Below are 18,718 nucleotides of genomic sequence, written 5' to 3' on the forward strand. Positions count from 1 at the left end.
AATAAAATTATATACACTGACCCTAATATGGCAGTTAAACTCCCACCAAATCACAAACCGGGGATTTCAGTACACTATATTCACAATTTCACTCTGTCATAAATGAGCCTTAAATTAGGGTCACAAATCCCCTTAACTACTCTGCTTCAGTCAGTAAAACAGTTTTATGCACAGGTCTATCAAGATAAACAGGTTTTGTAATACCATATCCCTGATCATCAACAATAGAATCCCTCATCAGCAACTTCACCTTTCTGACTATTCCATCAAAACTAGGAACGGCCTCAGTCACTCTTGCTAATCTCCACTGGTACTGTGGGGAACTCTCATCTCTAAGGATGACAATGTCACTCACCCTCATCTTTCTTCTGTTCTTTTGTCATATTGGTCTTTGCTGAAGATTGAGGAGGTACTCCTTCTTCCATCTTGACCAAAAGTCATTAGCCAAGAACTGCACCTGACGCCATCTCTTGCGCAGGTATAAATCGTGACTTACAAACTCACCAGGAGGTGGCGCTATTATGACAGACTTCATCATAAGAATGTGGTTGGGTGTGACAGGCTCAAGGCTTGTTGGATCATTAAAATGTTCTGTTGTCAGTGGTCTGCTGTTAACAATTGCTATCACTTCATACAGAAAGGTTCTAAGTGAAGAACTGTCCAGCCTTTTAGCTGACTGATCAAGGATTGCTGTAAGAATATTTCTGATCGTCCTTATTTGTCTTTCCTAAATACCACCCATATGAATTGATGATGGGATGTTCATTATGACCTCACATCAATGTTTTTTCAGCTGCTCATGGTTTTAAGTCCTTCATTGCATTTATGAATTCTCGTTTCGCACCTACAAAGTTTGTGCCTTGATCACACCTCAACTGTTGGACATTTCCTCTTATAAATGCACGCAGAGAGAGAATATGGAGATGCTCATTATGAGTCATGGCAGATTTGCAACTGCGTAAGAAGTCCACAAATCTCCTTAGGTCAGCACTCTCCCTTGAGGCTATTTTTGGCCTGGCAGTAACAAAGGAGTCACCATATCTTTCACTGAGCAGGATCCATGCTGCATGATATGCTTCATCTGAATCTGTCAAAAAATGACCTTCTATTGCATCTCTGACTGTTCCTCCCACATATTTCTGAAGGAAGAAGATTTTCTCAGTGGTTGGAATATTTTTCCTCTCAATAAATGTTTTAAAGGATGCCTTCCACTGGTTGATCTTGAGTGGATCCCCACAAAAGATAGTTGACTCTGGAATGGGTAAGCTATTAGTCATTGCCTCTGCCAAGACCTCCAAAAAGTCCACTTTGTCATCTTGAACGACAGTTCTTGTAGCCACATTTATTGGTGGATCTGGCAGTTGATACATGGTAGTCATTTCAGGAACTGGTTGCTTGACTGCTGGAAGTTCACAAGTCACTGGTTTAGATTCTTGGTCAGGATGAAGCTCCTTTCCATCATAAACCTGCAGTCTTGCTCTGGCTGCATTCAGCCTTTTTATCTCCCCCAGACGTTCAAGTTGTCTTTTCAAGTCTTCTATACTCCTTTTTCTTGCAGCATTTTCCTCTTGTTGTTTCCTTAGAGAACAGCTTTGTGTCTCCCTCTTTCCAGCCTTCGTTCCATTTCTTCTTTTTCTTCTTGAAGACATCGAGTTACAGCAGCAGCTTCTTGATCTACAGCTATTAACTTGTGCTCAGTTTCAAGCCTCTGCAACTCCTGCTGGTGATACTCTTCTTCAGCCATAATCTTCAACACAACCTGCGTAGCTGCTAACTCAACAGCAGCTTCATGTCTTTCTACTTATGAACTATCAGAATGAGTGGAATTAGCTATAGAACAGCTAAAGCCTGGAAGTGAAACACTGGAAGTTGATGTTGCAAAGATGGAAGCAGCATCTGGCCAAGTCAGCATCTCTTTCAATCCTTCAATTTCAGATTGTGCATCCTGTGCAACAATATCAGTGATTGATGTACAATTATCCATTTTGTGTCACATGTCATGAGGTGGACTGTCAGTCTTTCTGTATGCATCATAGACAACATGCAGTTCAGACATCTCTCTTTAAACAGTGTTGCTCTTGTATGATGTCACTAGGATCTTGATTCACGATAGATCTTTTAGCCACTTTAATCAGAGCTTTCCATCGTTCATAAATACTTTCAAAGTAAAGAAATAATCTTTTGAGTTTCTCTTCCATAAATTCCTTTCCCTTTTCTGTTAACTTCTGGGTTCTTTCACATCGACGGCATTCTTCTGATTGTTCAGCAGTTTGCTTTGCTTGCAGTGCTTGTGTTACAGCACTAGACTCATCTGTCTGCTGTGGCTCTAATGTTTGCTCTGTGATAGGTGCAACAACTTGAGAAATTTCACCTTTTTGGGACATTTTACGTTATTTGAAATCTTCTGTGTAACTAAAGTTGTCTTATATAAACAGTATCTTCAACAAGAATACTTAGCTAAGACTAAGCAATACTGAGAAAGCTAAGGTTGCAGCTTCCAAAGAAAAAATCCCTTTAAAAGCAGGCAACTAACAAGATGAAAACATTACAAAAACTTACTGTTGAAATGTTACTTATAACAATAAACTATATGGCAGGGGTAGCCAACGTCGGTCCTCGAAGGCACCAATCTGGCAGGTTTTCCAGATTTCCGTGCTCCAACACACCAACACAAAAAACTTCTCTTAATTTCTGGACTTAAATGCACTTAAAACACTGAAATAAACAAACAACCCTTTATCAATAACACTTAAGAGTGGCAGTATTGTTAAAACACCTAAAACCTTAATCAAATATCATGCTCCGTTCATATCTTAAGACACACTGCTATTATATTTATGCTTCACAAAGTCCTTTTCAGTTTCCACTTCTTGTGTCACCTTTCAGAACACTCTTCACTTTAGTACCTGACTTATGGACGTCGTGGAAACAGATTGATTTGTGAGTACTTCAGTGTCATGCCGCATTAACGAGCGGCCTTAACGAGCACCGTTTTAACGAGCCGTCTTCCGTGGCAAGCAGGAGCTGGGTTGCGCACACAGGTGCCGAGTTTGACTGTCACTCCCTCCGGGATAAACATCACGCCATAGTTCTTGTTCACTGATGAATTTATTCAAGTACACCTTAGCAGGCAAAAAGAAATCCACCGTCGAACTGTCAGCATTCAAATATACAAATGACATTGAATTAAAGACACTGAATTGTTCTATAAATGCACATAATCAAAGATTTAAATAACATACTGTTATGGATGGACCCCTCGGAGACAAAGGTACATAAACATCTTCTTTATTTAAGATAAGAGAGATAAGTCATTCTTACTACCACAGGCAGCAGGAGGACTGGAAGGAGATTCAAGGGGTATAGAACATAGACGGGTCCATGCAGGGATGAACCTTAAGGTCCGACAGGGAGTGACTGTGGTGCTGGGGTATATAAGGGCTGACTGGTGAAAGGAAAACAGGTGTGGCTGATCTGACTTGATTGTAGTGAGAGAATCAGGGACAGGTGTGGAGGATCAGGGGACTGCAGGTGGAGGAGTGGCATGACTGGCTGCGAGTGGCATGACTGGCTGTAACACATACCTTGCTGGCTGCACATAACCAAGAGGGAATTAAGTAGTTCAACAAAAAAAGGAAATCTTAAAAAACATGCATCTTATTTCAGCATGAAACCCTCTTATGCCTCGTGCTTCTGGAGAGCAGTTTAACAACCAAAAAACGGGTTGATGGGCACCAAGGAACATAACTTTGGTTCCTACCAGATGTTATTAGAAAAAAAAAATTAATTCAGATCAATAATACAAATAATCTCTCTCCCTCCCCTTTTCGGGATGTACTGGTAAGACTGCTTTCGCTTGTCAGACGGAGTGGGACATTAATCTACATCATATGATTGGTGTGTTTTCCTCTTTTTTGGACACGTGAGCGTGCCCTAAGCTATACTGTGCGTGAGAGGTTGCTGTTTTGTCTCTGCTTGGATTTCCACCAGCTCCTTCAGTTCATCGACCCTCCGTATACGATTTAACCCTGGCATATAGGGTTGTTTTGGGAAATTTTTTCTGTTTTATTAATTGTTTTAAAAAATTGTCCAAATAAAATTTTATTTTTATGGGAATCCACCTGCCAAGGTGTATTTTATTTTAACCTACCCTTTTTAGGTTTACTGGGGGTTTTAAACGTATTATTGCTATTTCACCTTACCAACACCACTCCAACACATAAGGTAATCAAGGAAGAAAGACAGGCGATGACCTATTTAAAATGAAATGCAACATTGCCGTTGATTGCGACATCTCATAAAGATGCTGGCATGTCCATAGTAGCCTTTGAAGGACGGAGTTTAATGTTTGTGGACCCTGACTACTGCTGGTTGGGACGTTGTGGGACAACAAAATGTTTCTCCATTCTAGTCTCTCCGGGACTGACGGAGCCCAATAAGCCTGCAAGCTGCTTTTACAACTGTAATACTCAGTAATTTCCAGGAATCCCTTCTGAAGATTATTACACCAGGAGCAGAGAACACAATGAGGTCACAGGAATAACAACACTTTATTATTTCAAAGCATATAAGAACAGCTCGCGATTGCTCGGGGAGTCCACAGTATTAATAGTAGGAGACATGCTGCTTCCTAACACACATTTCACCTGATTTAGGGTACACTGCAAACCACCCAATGTCACACCACACCCCTATAAAGCGAAGCACTGCACTGCACATCCATTACACATCAACCCGCCATTTAGGATTCTACACTGAACCGGAAGAATCTAACACACTTGTGGAACACAGGCAAGCTACGTGCGCATATGGCCCAGCGCTCCACTCTACTACTGCTTCCCACACCGGGGAGCTAAATGGCTGTTGTATCTAAAACCAGTAAAACCCTGCCCTCCCACACATACACACCTGCACACACACCTATTAACAAATAAAGATAAAAAACAACTTAACTCACCCGGGTTTCGAGACCCTCCCCCGGGGTGCTGGCCCGGCCAAACAGAGATGACAGTTCCGGGGAAAGCCGGTCCAGCCCTGCAAGACACCTTCCCTGAGTGCAGGAGGGCTCTTCCTCTCACTGGAGAGTGGCAAGATCATGCTCCTAAGCCCCCAATTTACAACAAGTCTATTGAGCCAGAACTTATTTTATAGGCGTCCATTGTCACTTTTTAAAGGACACCCTCCAGCCAATCAGAATTGAGTTTTCACCCAGACCACGGTATAACTGAAATTAAATATGAAAATTGTGTTTTTCAATCCACTTTCTTTAAAGCATACCACAAGGACAACAATGTGATAATCGCCTCAGCTACAGTCTTAAATTACACACAATTATAATCGTCGTACATAGGGAGGGTTTTCACATGTGATTGCTTTGGTTTGTCATTTTTGTTTTGTTATTTATGCTTTTATTTATTTAAGACTTTTTGAAAATGTTCACAGTGCCAGAATTTGCAGTCAACATGTCACTTGGTTTGGCAATGACATATGATCCCATCACAGAGAAAACTGCGGTAAGTTGGTGAATTACAGAGATTTCAAATTCTCTGAACCATTTTTCTTGCAGCATGTAAATGAATTGCTTAAAGAAACAGAAAATAAATAATCTATCAATAAAATTCCTTTCATTTCTTTTCCAGGCATGTGGTCCAACCATTCCTAAAGACTGTAAAAGTATCACCATGTACAGTGGGGTTTGCATTGAGATAAAAAAATCTAATAGAATTGGGCCACCTGTACCATCTTCTATTGAAGGTAAATATACATTTTAATGGAAGGTCAGCACAAAGACATCCCTCTTCTCACACACAATCTGATGTATGTTTGCACAAACATACAATCATCCAGCTGATGTTTGCAGGTTCCACATACGAACATTTTGAAACTTGATCATGTTTTTAAAACACATTTGATTCATTTCTAGACTTTTTTATTTGTTATTTATTATTTTACAAAGCCAGAATAATAAGCTGTTAAAGAGTTTAGTGTCATATATTTAATGTTTGTCTTCTACCAATTAAAACAGCTGGAAGAAAGTCCTCCATATTTGTTACCAGGAGCTGTAGCATTAGCTGTCTTGTACCTTGTGTGGATTCACCTGCTGTGTGTGAAAAATACAAGTACTAACCCTACACTTGAGGGGAAACTGCAAACTTCTGTTCAGATGTGTATTTATCTTGTCTTATTAACAGAGTGCAGAGCCCAAGCTGACATCGCATTTCTGTTGGACGGCTCAGGCAGTGTGAGTCCTGAAGATTTTGAAAGAATGAAAACTTTTGTTGCTAAACTGGTCGAGTCACTGCTGGGAAAAGATACACAAGTAAGTCTATGTTTAACTTTTTCATTAAACAGCAAAAATAATACAAGAAAAGAAAATTCTGCAATCCATTAATTTTAGTTTGTTCTTAATGAGCGAGGCTTTCAGAAATCACTTATTTTGGATATTTTCATAGACAGAGAGAAACAGAAAACTTGCTTCATGTTATCAAACTGTAAAAACTATAATTTTGGACAAACTAAAAATCTTTACTCTTAACAAGATAAATAAAATATTTCTGTAACAGTCATATTTACTCAATGAAATCAGTTCAAATGAATAAAAATAAAGGTGTGGTATTAAAATGGAAAGCTTCACATCTACTAAATACCTCCATATCTTTTTGAGGAATATATTTCCAATATTATTCCTAGTAGATATTTTGCCTTTAGAAAATTAATTTCTAACTTGTATACATTTAATATGTTTTCTTTTGCAGTTTGCCATCACTCAGTTCTCCAGTGACCCCATAATCCATTACGACTTCAAAGGATTTGATCCTAATAATTGGAGACAACAAATTCAACAAATAAGGCAGATCAGAGGGGGGACTTTTACTGCTAAAGCCATTACACATGTTGTGTACGTACCTTTATCATTCTGGTCTACGTTGTATAGCAAAAATTCATGTGTAGAGAAAACGTTTTCACTTGTTTTTTTTTTTTGTTTTTTTTTTTTTTTTTGAAAATAAAAAAACTTGCACATTTAGAAATTTCATTGTTGAGTCTTTTCTTTCTTGGTTAGTTATTTATCATCCAGTTTTTTGTGAAATTTGTAACTGTGCACATTTACTGCTGTGACTTGCAACAACAAAATTAAAATCTTTCTTTTTTCAGGGAAAATGTCTTCCTAACATCCAGAGGTTCCAGGTCAGAGGTGAAGAAAATTTTGATAGTCATTACAGATGGAGAGTCTAATGACCGCAACAACTTACAGGGAGCAATAAAAAAAGCTGACTCTAAGAATATTGTTAGATTCGCTATTGGGGTAAGTTGTAATTATATGAACTCATTAAATCATTGTGTATAGTTTAATTATGCAAGTCTTAAAATACAGTTAAATCCTTTAAGTTCAAACTTTTTGCCTTTTTACACACTTAACTGTATACCGGATGGAGATGATCAGTTTTGTTCACATAGCAGCTTTATAATGGTTAACCAATCGTGATTAGAAGGAGAGCAACAGTGTGTATCTACAACCAAACTTATACTGCAGCCATGAGTCAGATGGTGATTGGTTAAGTCAGACTGAACATTTCATATTGCAGACTGACTGAAATGTATATAAGGTAGGACATTAGTTTGCACTTGTAAAATTTACTTGTATTCTAAGTCTTGCAGAGTTGATCCACAGATTTGATTTGTACGTTTTTCAAACATTCATATATTGTGATACACCTGTCTGAGGGTTGATTCAGGATCTTTGCATCTAAACCCTTAACTTATAAAATATTTGTTTTAATATCCATAGGTTGGGAATGCATTTAGCCCTTACAATCCTAGTGCATTACAAGAACTGAGGATCATTGCATCTAAACCACAAGAAAACCACGTGTTTGAAGTGAAGACCTTTGAGGCGCTTGAGAAGATTCGACAGAATTTGCAAGACAAAATTTTTTCTATTGAAGGTACACGTGTTATCAAAACAGATTCAAATCAGTTGTTCCATTTTCTAAAATGTATTTGATCTGTATGCAAAACGTGAACAATTAATACTTTTTTACATTATGCATGAAATTAAAATCATAATTGAAGTTTAAAGTAGCCACTTACTCCGAGTCATGACTTCTAAAATTGACATGTTTCTTTTAGTCTACACAGGACTTGTAAGTAAAAGTTGTTTTTAAAAATCTATGATCTCACTAACGCCTCAGTGAAACTCTGAATTCAAATTAAATGCAGTGTATGGCATAATGTCACATTCAGTTACTTAAGCTTCCATTTTTTGCTTATCCATCCATCCATTTTCTGCAGCAGTAATCCATGTTATTACATTTTTTCTGGTTATACAGGATTATGGTATAATGCAGCATTAAATAAGTTAAGCTTTCTTTTATTTATTTATTTATTTTGTTACTCATACAGGATCTCAAACAAGTGGTGAGTCACTGAAACTGGAAATGTCTCAAGAGGGATTCAGAGCAGCTTACGTGCCTGAGGTAAAATAAAAATGGATCTTTAAGGCTCTGGAGTTTTAAAAACTTTTGCAAATGAGAAAAAAATGTTGAATATAAACAATATTTTATGATGGAATTAAAATTAATCTTTTAATTTCATATTGTGGCATCACAGGTTGGCAGTTGTATTAGATTTCATAACTTGCGATTTTTGTATATATATATTTTTTAAGCTATAATAATAAACTATTATTATTATTATTATTATTATTATTATTATTATGACAATTATGTATGGCTGATTCACATATCTGCCATCTAGTGGTGGAAAGTGGTAAAAGATTTAAACTCTCTGGAGACATGGCCTGGTGCTTGTGGCAATTCTGTAAATTTGATGCTTAAAAGGTTAATTGGATTATATTGTTAAACACAATATATTTTAGATGAATGATACATTTATAGTTTAATTTTTCATTCATATTTCTGTCAAACCTGCAGGGAATCCAGATGGCTATGGTTGGTGCTAATCAGTGGAGGGGAGGCTACAAGCGGTACACAGGACACACACTAACAGGGTCATATGAACCCATGGTTATGGAGCCTGACAGTTATCTTGGTGAGAATGTTAGATTTGACTGTTTATGTACACAACTTTATGGCTCTACTACTGAAGTAATATTTTGACCTGGAGAGCTTCAACACGTAGTACCGTGTTAGGGAAGACTGGTCATTTTGATCAGTTTACCAAATTGGAAATTTTGTTCTCTGCAGAGGTAATAACAATATTTGTACATAAAAAAGAAATCTTCAAAATAAAACAACAAAAAATGTGTATTGTGTGTGTGTACACAACTCCACAGGATTGTGTTGGAGAAGACCACCATATGGGTAATTTTTTTAAGGCAATAGGTTATTTTAAGAAATGGAACGTTTTGTTCTTTTTATAGGTACTAAAAATGTTATTATGTACAGAAGATTCTGCAGGATAAAAACGCTTTGTCCTGACTGGCCGAACTGAGATATTCACCAATGCTATTAACTACAACTGTTAGAAAGACAGCTCTGGTGTCTAGGCGCCAGCGAGCACATTCCAGAGGGTGAGCAGACTTGTGTGCCTTGTGTTCAAGAAACCACACACACAGACATACAAGAACAAAGTGGCTATAATTATTATTTGTACTCATTGTGTTGCTGTGCTGTACCAAACCTGAGTGAGAAGCAAATCTTGGACTGGATGAACCTGTATGAATCGCCTTTCCTTATGTTCTGACCAACACTCCAGGGACACACCCACAACATCCCATTTACCATACGGTCCATGTACGCCTTAACTATTTTACAACATCATCATTAAATTGTAGGCTACTCCATGGCTGTGGCAACAACTGCAGATGGACAACTGACCATCATTGGAGCTCCAAGATATCAACACAGAGGAGTTGTGATGGTGGTTTTCATGGACACATTCTGGCAAATGCTTGAGCCAAATCAACGTGAGGTGAGTATTTACCACTAAGACGATCCTGAAAGACCTGAAACACATTAAAGCTGTATATTATATATATAAAATGTCTTTCACAGATCCAGATTGGTGAATATTTTGGGGCAGAGGTTTGTACCATGGATTTGAATCTTGACAGCTACACTGATCTAATCATCATATCTGCTCCGATGTACAAGGACTCTGATCGAGAGGGACGAGTTTACATTTGCACATTGACCCACTTGGTAATTAGCAGCTTCATCTAGAGACATTCAGTCAATTTACTTGTTATATTTTCTTCTTTTTAATAAGCTGAAACTCTCCCTCTTCCTGACATGTTCACCAGAATGTCGAGTGCCATTTTGAGTCTCCATTAGTACTAAAAGGGGCTGCTGACAGAGGAAGGTTTGGGTCTTCTCTCGCTGTTCTGCCTGATCTAAACAAAGATGGATTTAGTGATTTGGCAGTTGGAGCACCTTTGGAGAACGATGGTCAAGGCAGCATCTACATATTCCATGCTGAAGGAGGCCAAAGAATCAATCCTGCTTACTCACAGGTGAGCAAGTGTAAAAGTTAATAAAAAGCTGAAAGAATTTCTTCCATTTTCTACTTTTGTTAATTAAATAATCTACTGTTACACAGAGAATTGCTGCCTCTGAGGTTCAGTCAGGACTAAAGTTCTTTGGCATGTCGATCAGTCAGTGGAGTTTCGATCAGAGTGGTGATGGTCTGCCTGACTTAGCGGTGGGTTCAAAGGGCACAGTTATCTTACTGAGGTGAGTCCTACTCTTAGCCCAGATTTTGTTTGAACAAAAACTTTTTAATAGTGATTAGTTATCATTTAATGTTATGTATAAACAGTGTCCATTACTAAAACAAATAAGTTGTTTTTATTGTTTTCAACATTGTGCAGTGTGATAAAAATGATATGATAACTGAAAGATAATTGAACATGTTACATTTCTGTCAGAGGGGGCTGGGCTACTTTCAAAACTCAACTTATCAGGACCACAAAGGCTCATGGGAAATGCCAGATTTAACCTTTTGCTTGTGCTATGAATTTGAGTTATGTGCTTTACTTCCTGTTTTATGTTTACATTTAGACAATGTTGGAAAGTTTTGCACTGTTTGAATTTTAAAGTTGGTACCATGAGTACCATAAACAGGCAGAAAAAGACCCACTACCGCTAGAGAAGGGATTTATGGCTCTTTAGCTGGAGCTGGATCTTGAAGAGCCGTTCCTTTCAAAGAGCCTTTCAAAAGACTGGTTCGTTCTTACAATATCTTACAAAATTTCGCATTGTATTAGAATGGCAAACAATCAAAATATGTACATATATAAAATCTACTATACAAGATTAAAAAAACTATAGGAAAAATATAGGTAAAAAAGAATAAACCTGAGCAGTCAGTGCAAATTCTAGTAAATGTTTTGATTTGAACACACAGTATTTGTTTCCAAACAATAATCTCTGCCCATAGATGCTTCACATGAATGGAGTGTGTTGGACATCAGACTTCTATGATGTCACAAATGTTATTTATTTTATTTTCATTTTACTCAACTATACTACTTCTTATTTACTTATTTATTTATTTATTTATTTATTCATTCAGTCTTTTTTAACTGGGAGGGGTGGTCTTGGCTTGCATGTGTGTGTATACGTGTGTGCATGTGACTGTGTGAAAGACTTCAATGAGTGGTTTTATTATTATAAAATTCTCTTATTCTTATTCTTAATTATTAAATATTCTTATTCTACTCTGATGTATGTAAAGGCTTGTGTTATTGAACAATGACATATGATCTGAGATATGCATAAATGTTTTTAATCATATAAAGAACTTTGTGTTGTCTATGGCATGAAAAGCATTTTATAAATAAAGTTTGATTTTATGAAGGCAGTGTCAAAAATTTGTATATAAAAAGAATTTCTCACAGCTGTGAATCGGTTCCCATCGTTCATTTTAAAGAGTCGTTCAAAAGAATCTATTCGTTCATGAACGTCACATTTCTACTTCTTAGTTCTGCTGATTGCAGTCCTGGATCCCTCATCTGTTGTAGTTTATTAAGTTGACTTTCCATTAAACTGATTTAGTGTGATTTATTCTTTATTTGAAAGAATCAAACAATTTGTGTAAATGTGATTTAAGAGAGTTCATTCAAATAACTAGGCGCTATAAATAAAATGAGTTAGGTGAACTAATGGGTGAGAGTAAAGTCTAATGGACGCTTAAGTTAATATAACTTGATATGTTTAGTTTCAGCATTTGTAAAAACTAAAGTGGTTTAAGGCAACGGGTTTCCACACAAATTTCTAGTAAACTCAACTAATCAAGGATTAGTGACTTTTTATAATTTATTTTTCACTCCAGTTGTCGTAATTATGATCTTTCTAGATCAAGGCCTATAGTGATGGTGGAAGCAACTGTGTCCTTCAACCCAAATGAAATCCCAACTCAAACTGTGGACTGTTCAAATCCCCTGAAGAACCAAGCTGAAATCTGCTTTACTATGAGCAGACGCTCTGAAGTGAACACAGGTTCATCCTTCTTCTCATTTTTATTTCCACTGACATTCTTGTATTTGTGTGCATTTCTATATAACATTAGCCTCATAGCATAATTAACTAAGTCAGATTTTAAGGTTTTATTGGTAATGATGTAAAGTCAATCAGCAGTATTAGGAGAGTACAGTTAGACAGATATTGTAATTTAGCCAAAATATGACTTAGACATTTATGCTATGAAGCCAACAATGAAAGAAATTCTTGTATGTTTCAGCTCAAGCACAGATTAATTACACTTTTACGCTGGATGCTACCAGGAAGACCCCAAATAACCGAGCTTACATCAGAGAGAAACTACGAGAGGAAACTGGATCACTTGTTCTGGACTTAAAACGTCGACAGTGCAGCAGTGTGAATTTTTTCATTGAGGTAGAGCCTAATGAGTTCAGAATAACTGATCTAAAGAAAACAGATTTGATATTTCAAAAAAGTATTTTGCTTTAAGTCTTATCTTGCTTCATCATAATGTTTCCCTTGTCTTGTTGCAGGCTTGTCCAGAAGATATTCACAATCCACTTATGAACGAGCTCAGATTCACCTTCGATGGTTTACCTTCTGACACAAATCTTAAACCAAGTCTCGCCCAGCAGGATCAAACAACAACCTTTCATCCAGTGAGTAACCTTTAAACACACTTCATTAACATTACATTTCCATTAACAGCTTTCTTTTTGTCACTACGTTTTCTGCATAACTGATATGTTGACATGAAAGCAGTTGAAGAGCTTCACATGGCTCCGACATTTCCAGGATTCATCATAAATCCTGAACAGTGTTCGTTTCTTATTACCCTCTGATCTAATGTTTTTAACATCTTGTTTTCACAGTTAAGGTTTCAGATCAACTGTGGTGCTGATGAGAAATGTGTTGATAATCTGAAAGTGGACTTCAACTTCACCAGGTAAAAAAGTAAAACTTGGAAACATAAATAAACAGTTGGGCATGCTTTTAGTGTTTTAGTAATAATGGTATCTAAATCTGTTCTAATTTACTCAAATGCAATGTTTTGTGTAGGCATAGTTCAGTAATCCATGTTATTACATTTTAATGCTTGTTTGTACAATTTCTTTTCGTAGATAAAGTATTTTTCATTTCATTATTGATGACATAACAACTAATTAGCCAATTGATTTTGATTGGCCTGACTAGTCAACTTCAAAAATGATGTAAAATACCATCCTTAATAATAAACGTCTCCAAGCTATAAGAGTGGTCAAACCAAAACAAGGTCCTACTTACCTTGATTTGGCAGCACCTTGTCTGCACACCTGGAAACTCCTTGAAGACTTTTAGTGAAACAAATTAAACATGAAGTTTTAATTTCTGATCACAGAGTTACTGAAATAATCTAAAGAGGACATCTGTTCTTTATTTTATAAAATAAATCTTTTCAGCTTTCAGTCAGGCTGCATGGTGATGTGTGGTTAGTGTCGTCTCATAGCAACGATGTGTGGTGTTTGCATGTTTTACCCATGTGTAAAGAGAACACACATGGGTGGGTCCTTTCTGGGTTAAGTGGTGGTCCTAGGATAGGACCTACCTAGTTCTAACCAGCATGATAGCATTACGATTGTCAGCATTCATGTGGAAACAATGCTGCATTGTCAAGCGTTTTGATTTTCTCTTTCATTCTTGTTCATCTTCATAAAATCTCAGGTCCTCAGTGATTGCGGTTGGCATTGATGATCTTTTGGATGTGACGGTCTCTGTGGAGAACAGGGAGGAAAACTCATACAACAGTCTTATTATTCTCACATACCCAGCTGGGCTCTCCTACAGGAAGTTTTCAGCTCTGCAGGTCAGACATCAGGATCAAGTCTGTTTCATCTCTGATCAGCTGCTCTCCAAGTCACATCAATGCTTTGTCTTTTAATACAGGGAAGAATTCAGTGCAGCTCTTTGGACAGTGAAGATGGAGTAACTCGAGGAAAGACAGACTGCACTATTGACAAACCAGTTTTCAAAAGCAACTCCAAGGTTGGTTTGTTGCAATGCTGCAGACTGTTGAGGCAGAAGAGGAGGCATCTGATCTCTGGTTTCTTTCATTTCCAGGCTGTCTTCATTGTCTCCTATGGGATTGGAGCCAATAGTCAACTTGACAGGAAGATCTTTGTCACTGCAAACGCCACCAGGTACAGTTCTTCAGCTGACGGTGCAGCAACTTGGAATATGAATATTTTCTATAAACATTTCCATCTTTATTTTTCAGTGGGAATCAGCAGCACTCCCCTTCAAGTGAACTCTACAAGAGGAAAGAGATCGATGTGAAATACAGCATCTTTGTTTCAGTTGAAAGGTCTGTGTTTCATAGTTAAATCAAAATAAATTTAAAAGTGACGCTATTTTTTTGCTCCAATATCTAATGTTTACAATGTCTCTTTAGCTCCTTCAACTACTGCAATTTCACTTTTGGAACAAATAATTTGCAGAAACCAGTCCAACAATCAATCAAGGTGAAAGATTACTTCTTCCAGTAGTATCAGTACTATCTTCTAGTTTACTGCTATGTTTCAGACGTGATGCTTTATTACACTCTGAAACTTTTCTTTCTCACCTTCTCAGGTTACAAATAGCATCAGAGCATTTAATTTCACTGTGGTGATCAGGGTTCCTGTAAAGCTCGGTAACAAAGATATTTGGGTGGATTTGAACAGTCTGCAGGTAAATATAGAGAAACCTTTAATTACTAACTATAAAAAAGCCCTAAATGTATCTTAGACATGGCAGTATGTGGTGAAATGAGGAGCAGTTCCAGTAAAGTGACATAAATCAACTTTATTGTCAGATTGCAGACTGTCAACGAGACAAAGATGAAGAACCTGTTGTCACTGATATTGTTGCTCAGATAAAGGAAAATAAATTAGTGGTAAGTATGTTTTTATAATGTGCCTGTTTAAATGTATATGCTAATAAATGGACATTACTGTCCACTTCACTGCAGCTTTCTATGCATGTGTCCACCACAGGACTGCTCTGTAGCCAAGTGCAGAGTGTTTAGGTGCAGCCGGTTCATGGGAAGAAAGGAGAGTAAGACGTATACAATCTCAGCCAACCTTAGTTCAGCATGGATAGAGCAGGTAAATATGAACTGGATGTGGTAAGTGCAACTGGTCCTGATTACAGAACCAGTAAGCAGCTCTCATGAAATTTAACAAGAATAAAAATCTGATTAAATTATTCTTCCACTTGTTTTGTCTCAGATTGGACTTCCATCTGCCAAATTCCCCTTAACCAGCACGGCCAGTCTGGAGTACGACAGAGACCAGTACATCTTCTACTCAACAGCGACTAATAACAACCCACCTGTTCACAAAGTGATTAAACATTAATTAAACAATATAAATCTTAAAAAAGATTAAACATCTTGAATTAATAAAAACTCTGTCTCTTCACCTCCCAGATTGAGACAGAGGTAGAAGTGTTTCCTGTACCAGATTTCACCAAAGAGATTGTAGGAGGTTCTCTGGGAGGGTTGGCTTTTCTAGCTTTACTCACTGCTGGTCTGTATAAGGTGAGACATTTTTTTATATATATATATACTTTTTTATTAATTACATTGATTTCCAAATAAAGGAATTTGTATATATTGTCAGTGATTCATACATCTATATATCTTTGAATTTAAAAATCCATTCTTTATTTACCTGATTTTATGAACTAAGATTTATATTTTTATTTATCTTTTTTTTTCTCCTTTTTACTCATAGGCTGGGTTTTTTAAGAGCAAATACAATAAGATGATTACTGAAGATGGAAATGGAGCCACAGAGACAGCAGCTGATGGAGGTGCACCCACAGGAGAATAAAAATCTTATTATTCTTCATCTCAAAGAAACCACCCATTCCCCACATCCAGTATTTTCCATTTGTACCATTAACCTGTTGACTGCAGCTGACTACAAAACCAACCCATCTTACTATTTCAGGAAATCTCTATAAATGAAATATCTATGCCAACACTTTAAGAAACCAGCCTGTGTGTTTGTGAAATCTCTCACTGGGTCAGACTGGGACTAAAGTCGGGCATAAACTCCCTCAGGCCACCCCAACTCATATACTGTATACATATGCTCACACTCACACACTTGCAAACACACATATAGCTTAAATAATCACCAGAGCTCATTATTCTATGTCGACCAACTTTCACACCAAACTATTAACCCTCTCCCCTACCCTCATCAACAGGGTGAATACTACAGTGACAATAGGAGTCCTGTGTTAATGATATGGTGTTATGTTGAGTTAAACATGTTTGTATCATTTTTTGAGCAAATTGATTAGATGTGTAACATGCTAACAGCAATATTCATACAACAGTAAAAACAAGAAGCAGCTTTTCCCGACTTCTTCAGTAATTGCCCTCTAATGACGGCTAATTCAGCATACATCTTTCATCACCTGCACTCTGAGCTCTCCAGTGGTCTGATGTTCTATCTTATCTCTTGCTCTGTTTCTTTCTCACTTTCTTTCACCAACCACGTCCTCTTACTGTATGTTTCTTTAAAGAATCAGTCGAAGACATCTGGTACTAGCAAGTGACCTAGAAAGCAAAACTCAGCTGTTATGTGACCTGTCCTAAAAGCAAGAATTATTGAACAGCTTCAGGGAGCTGCTGAGCAATGATGTTTTCATGGTTTATGGTTTCTGTTCTGACTTTATGTATTTAGTTTTGGTCATCTTTCTAATTTTTGTTGCTGGTTTTTGGTGTTCAGGGCTTAGTTTTGTGTTTCTTTGGTTTCTGTTCATTAGTGCACATTGTCTGATTGCTCATGCACATCACCTGTGTTTAATTTGTCAGTCTGTGTATTTAATTCAGGTTTTCAATTACTCTTCGTCAGATCCTTTTGGTTCATCCCTGTACTATATGGTCTTCTGTTACTGAGTTTCTGGATTAAAGCCTTTGTTACCAGCAGCTTTCTGCCTCCTGCCTGAACTGCCTGCATTTCCTGACCTCTGCCCCCTACACATAACCATTGTCTCCAGAAATTTATATAATAAATGTCACTGTGCTATCAAACAAGTTAGAAACACATATCCACAAGTCAGAAACTTACAGAGTGCACCTTTAGGAGGGTTTCCCAAAGTTTTTCAGGTTGGTAAGATATGTTTTTTCCACCAAACATTTCATACAATAAAACTCATTCATTCATCATTTTCATCCAAAAACACAAATAGTTATGAACCAAAACCTCAAACATTAAACATGTTAACCAGCAAGCACATGAAAAGCAACCACATCATTTATAGCACAGCCACAAAAACACACTGACAAACTGTTAAAGTGAAGAAGTTCCCTCATCAACATTTAATTTCTGGGTTGAGTACAGCCATAAGCAACACTAAGCTATAAGCTATTGTGGAGAGTCGGTGACGAAGTAGGACCTAAATGTTGTATGAGCCAGTAGGCAAAGGGATTCATTTTATAAACTTAAGGTGCTACAGTGGCAGGATTAACAAGAATTCAAAACAAGGCTAAATAAAACTAATTGCAGACTTCAGAACAACTGACAAAGAAAAGCTTGTAAGAAACAATAACAAACCCACAGAGGACTGACAAGGCATGGAACAAAGGGAACACAGAGGGGGTGAATGAATAAATAATAAGCAAGGGTGGCAATTAGGAAACAACAAAACAGACGAAACACAAGAGAAGGTAAGCTTAACTGAAAACTCAAGCAACGGGCTGGGTAATTACTATAAGAGCAGTGGTAAGGGCCTCACCTCCTAGCAACCATCCTGCAACAGAGCTTTCTCTAGAGCCACCCCCTCACTTCCCCAAGGGTTTATTGTATCATCGTCTCCCCCAAAGATCGAGTGGTGCCCCACCAAACCCAGTAATGACACCTGAGGTGTTCATAACCTTGTTTCTGACATGTTGTGGTACATTTATATAAATGCTTTTAACATCAGGATTAGTCCACAAAGCCACTAGATGGTGCTCTGACTTTGGATGGGTACTTATGAGATAACATGTTCAGGATGTTTTTTTGTTTTGTTTTTTTAACCTGTGCTGTCCAGCATCATAGGAAGCAGAATGATAGTCTGGCTGTGCTGTGCCGAACAAATTTGCTTTGCCAAGGGCAGGTTTATAGCTATAAGACTCCTCTTTATTTATTTATTTATTTATGCACTTTATTTACTTTGAAATATTGAATCTTTGCAATTTTGCTAGACCTGACCAAAGGGGACAGAAATAGGCGGAAGACATCGAAAAGAAGCAAAAAGAAAAG

General features: G+C 37.3%; 1 protein-coding gene across 1 annotated transcript; it reads left to right on the forward strand.

Annotated features, from left to right (window-relative positions):
* The first annotated feature begins 5,408 nt into the window (after nt 1-5,408).
* On the forward strand, nt 5,409-17,367 carry LOC121632808 (integrin alpha-M-like). Its single transcript, XM_041974562.1, has 27 exons — nt 5,409-5,513; nt 5,640-5,754; nt 6,192-6,319; nt 6,756-6,898; nt 7,153-7,303; nt 7,787-7,943; nt 8,401-8,474; nt 8,931-9,048; nt 9,794-9,930; nt 10,014-10,160; nt 10,262-10,471; nt 10,558-10,691; nt 12,316-12,458; nt 12,700-12,854; nt 12,974-13,099; nt 13,313-13,386; nt 14,142-14,283; nt 14,364-14,462; nt 14,538-14,617; nt 14,695-14,781; nt 14,869-14,938; nt 15,048-15,146; nt 15,271-15,351; nt 15,452-15,562; nt 15,686-15,799; nt 15,886-15,996; nt 16,193-17,367. The coding sequence occupies exons 1-27, from the start codon at nt 5,433-5,435 to the stop codon at nt 16,289-16,291; spliced, it is 3,186 nt and encodes a 1,061-aa protein (XP_041830496.1). The 5' UTR covers nt 5,409-5,432; the 3' UTR covers nt 16,292-17,367.
* The last annotated feature ends 1,351 nt before the right edge of the window (nt 17,368-18,718 follow it).

This window comes from Melanotaenia boesemani, chromosome 21 (genome assembly GCF_017639745.1).
Source record: "Melanotaenia boesemani isolate fMelBoe1 chromosome 21, fMelBoe1.pri, whole genome shotgun sequence".
Classification (NCBI taxonomy): Eukaryota; Metazoa; Chordata; class Actinopteri; order Atheriniformes; family Melanotaeniidae; genus Melanotaenia; species Melanotaenia boesemani.

What these genes read in the sequence shown, in the direction of transcription:
- LOC121632808 (XM_041974562.1), top strand. Translation starts at nt 5,433, where the DNA reads ATGTTCACAGTGCCAGAATTTGCAGTCAACATGTCACTTGGTTTGGCA. An exon ending in AAAGCCATTACACATGTTGT is followed by an intron (nt 6,899 to 7,152) that starts GTACGTACCTTT and finishes TTCTTTTTTCAG; the next exon opens with GGAAAATGTCTTCCTAACAT. An exon ending in GGCACAGTTATCTTACTGAG is followed by an intron (nt 10,692 to 12,315) that starts GTGAGTCCTACT and finishes TGATCTTTCTAG; the next exon opens with ATCAAGGCCTATAGTGATGG.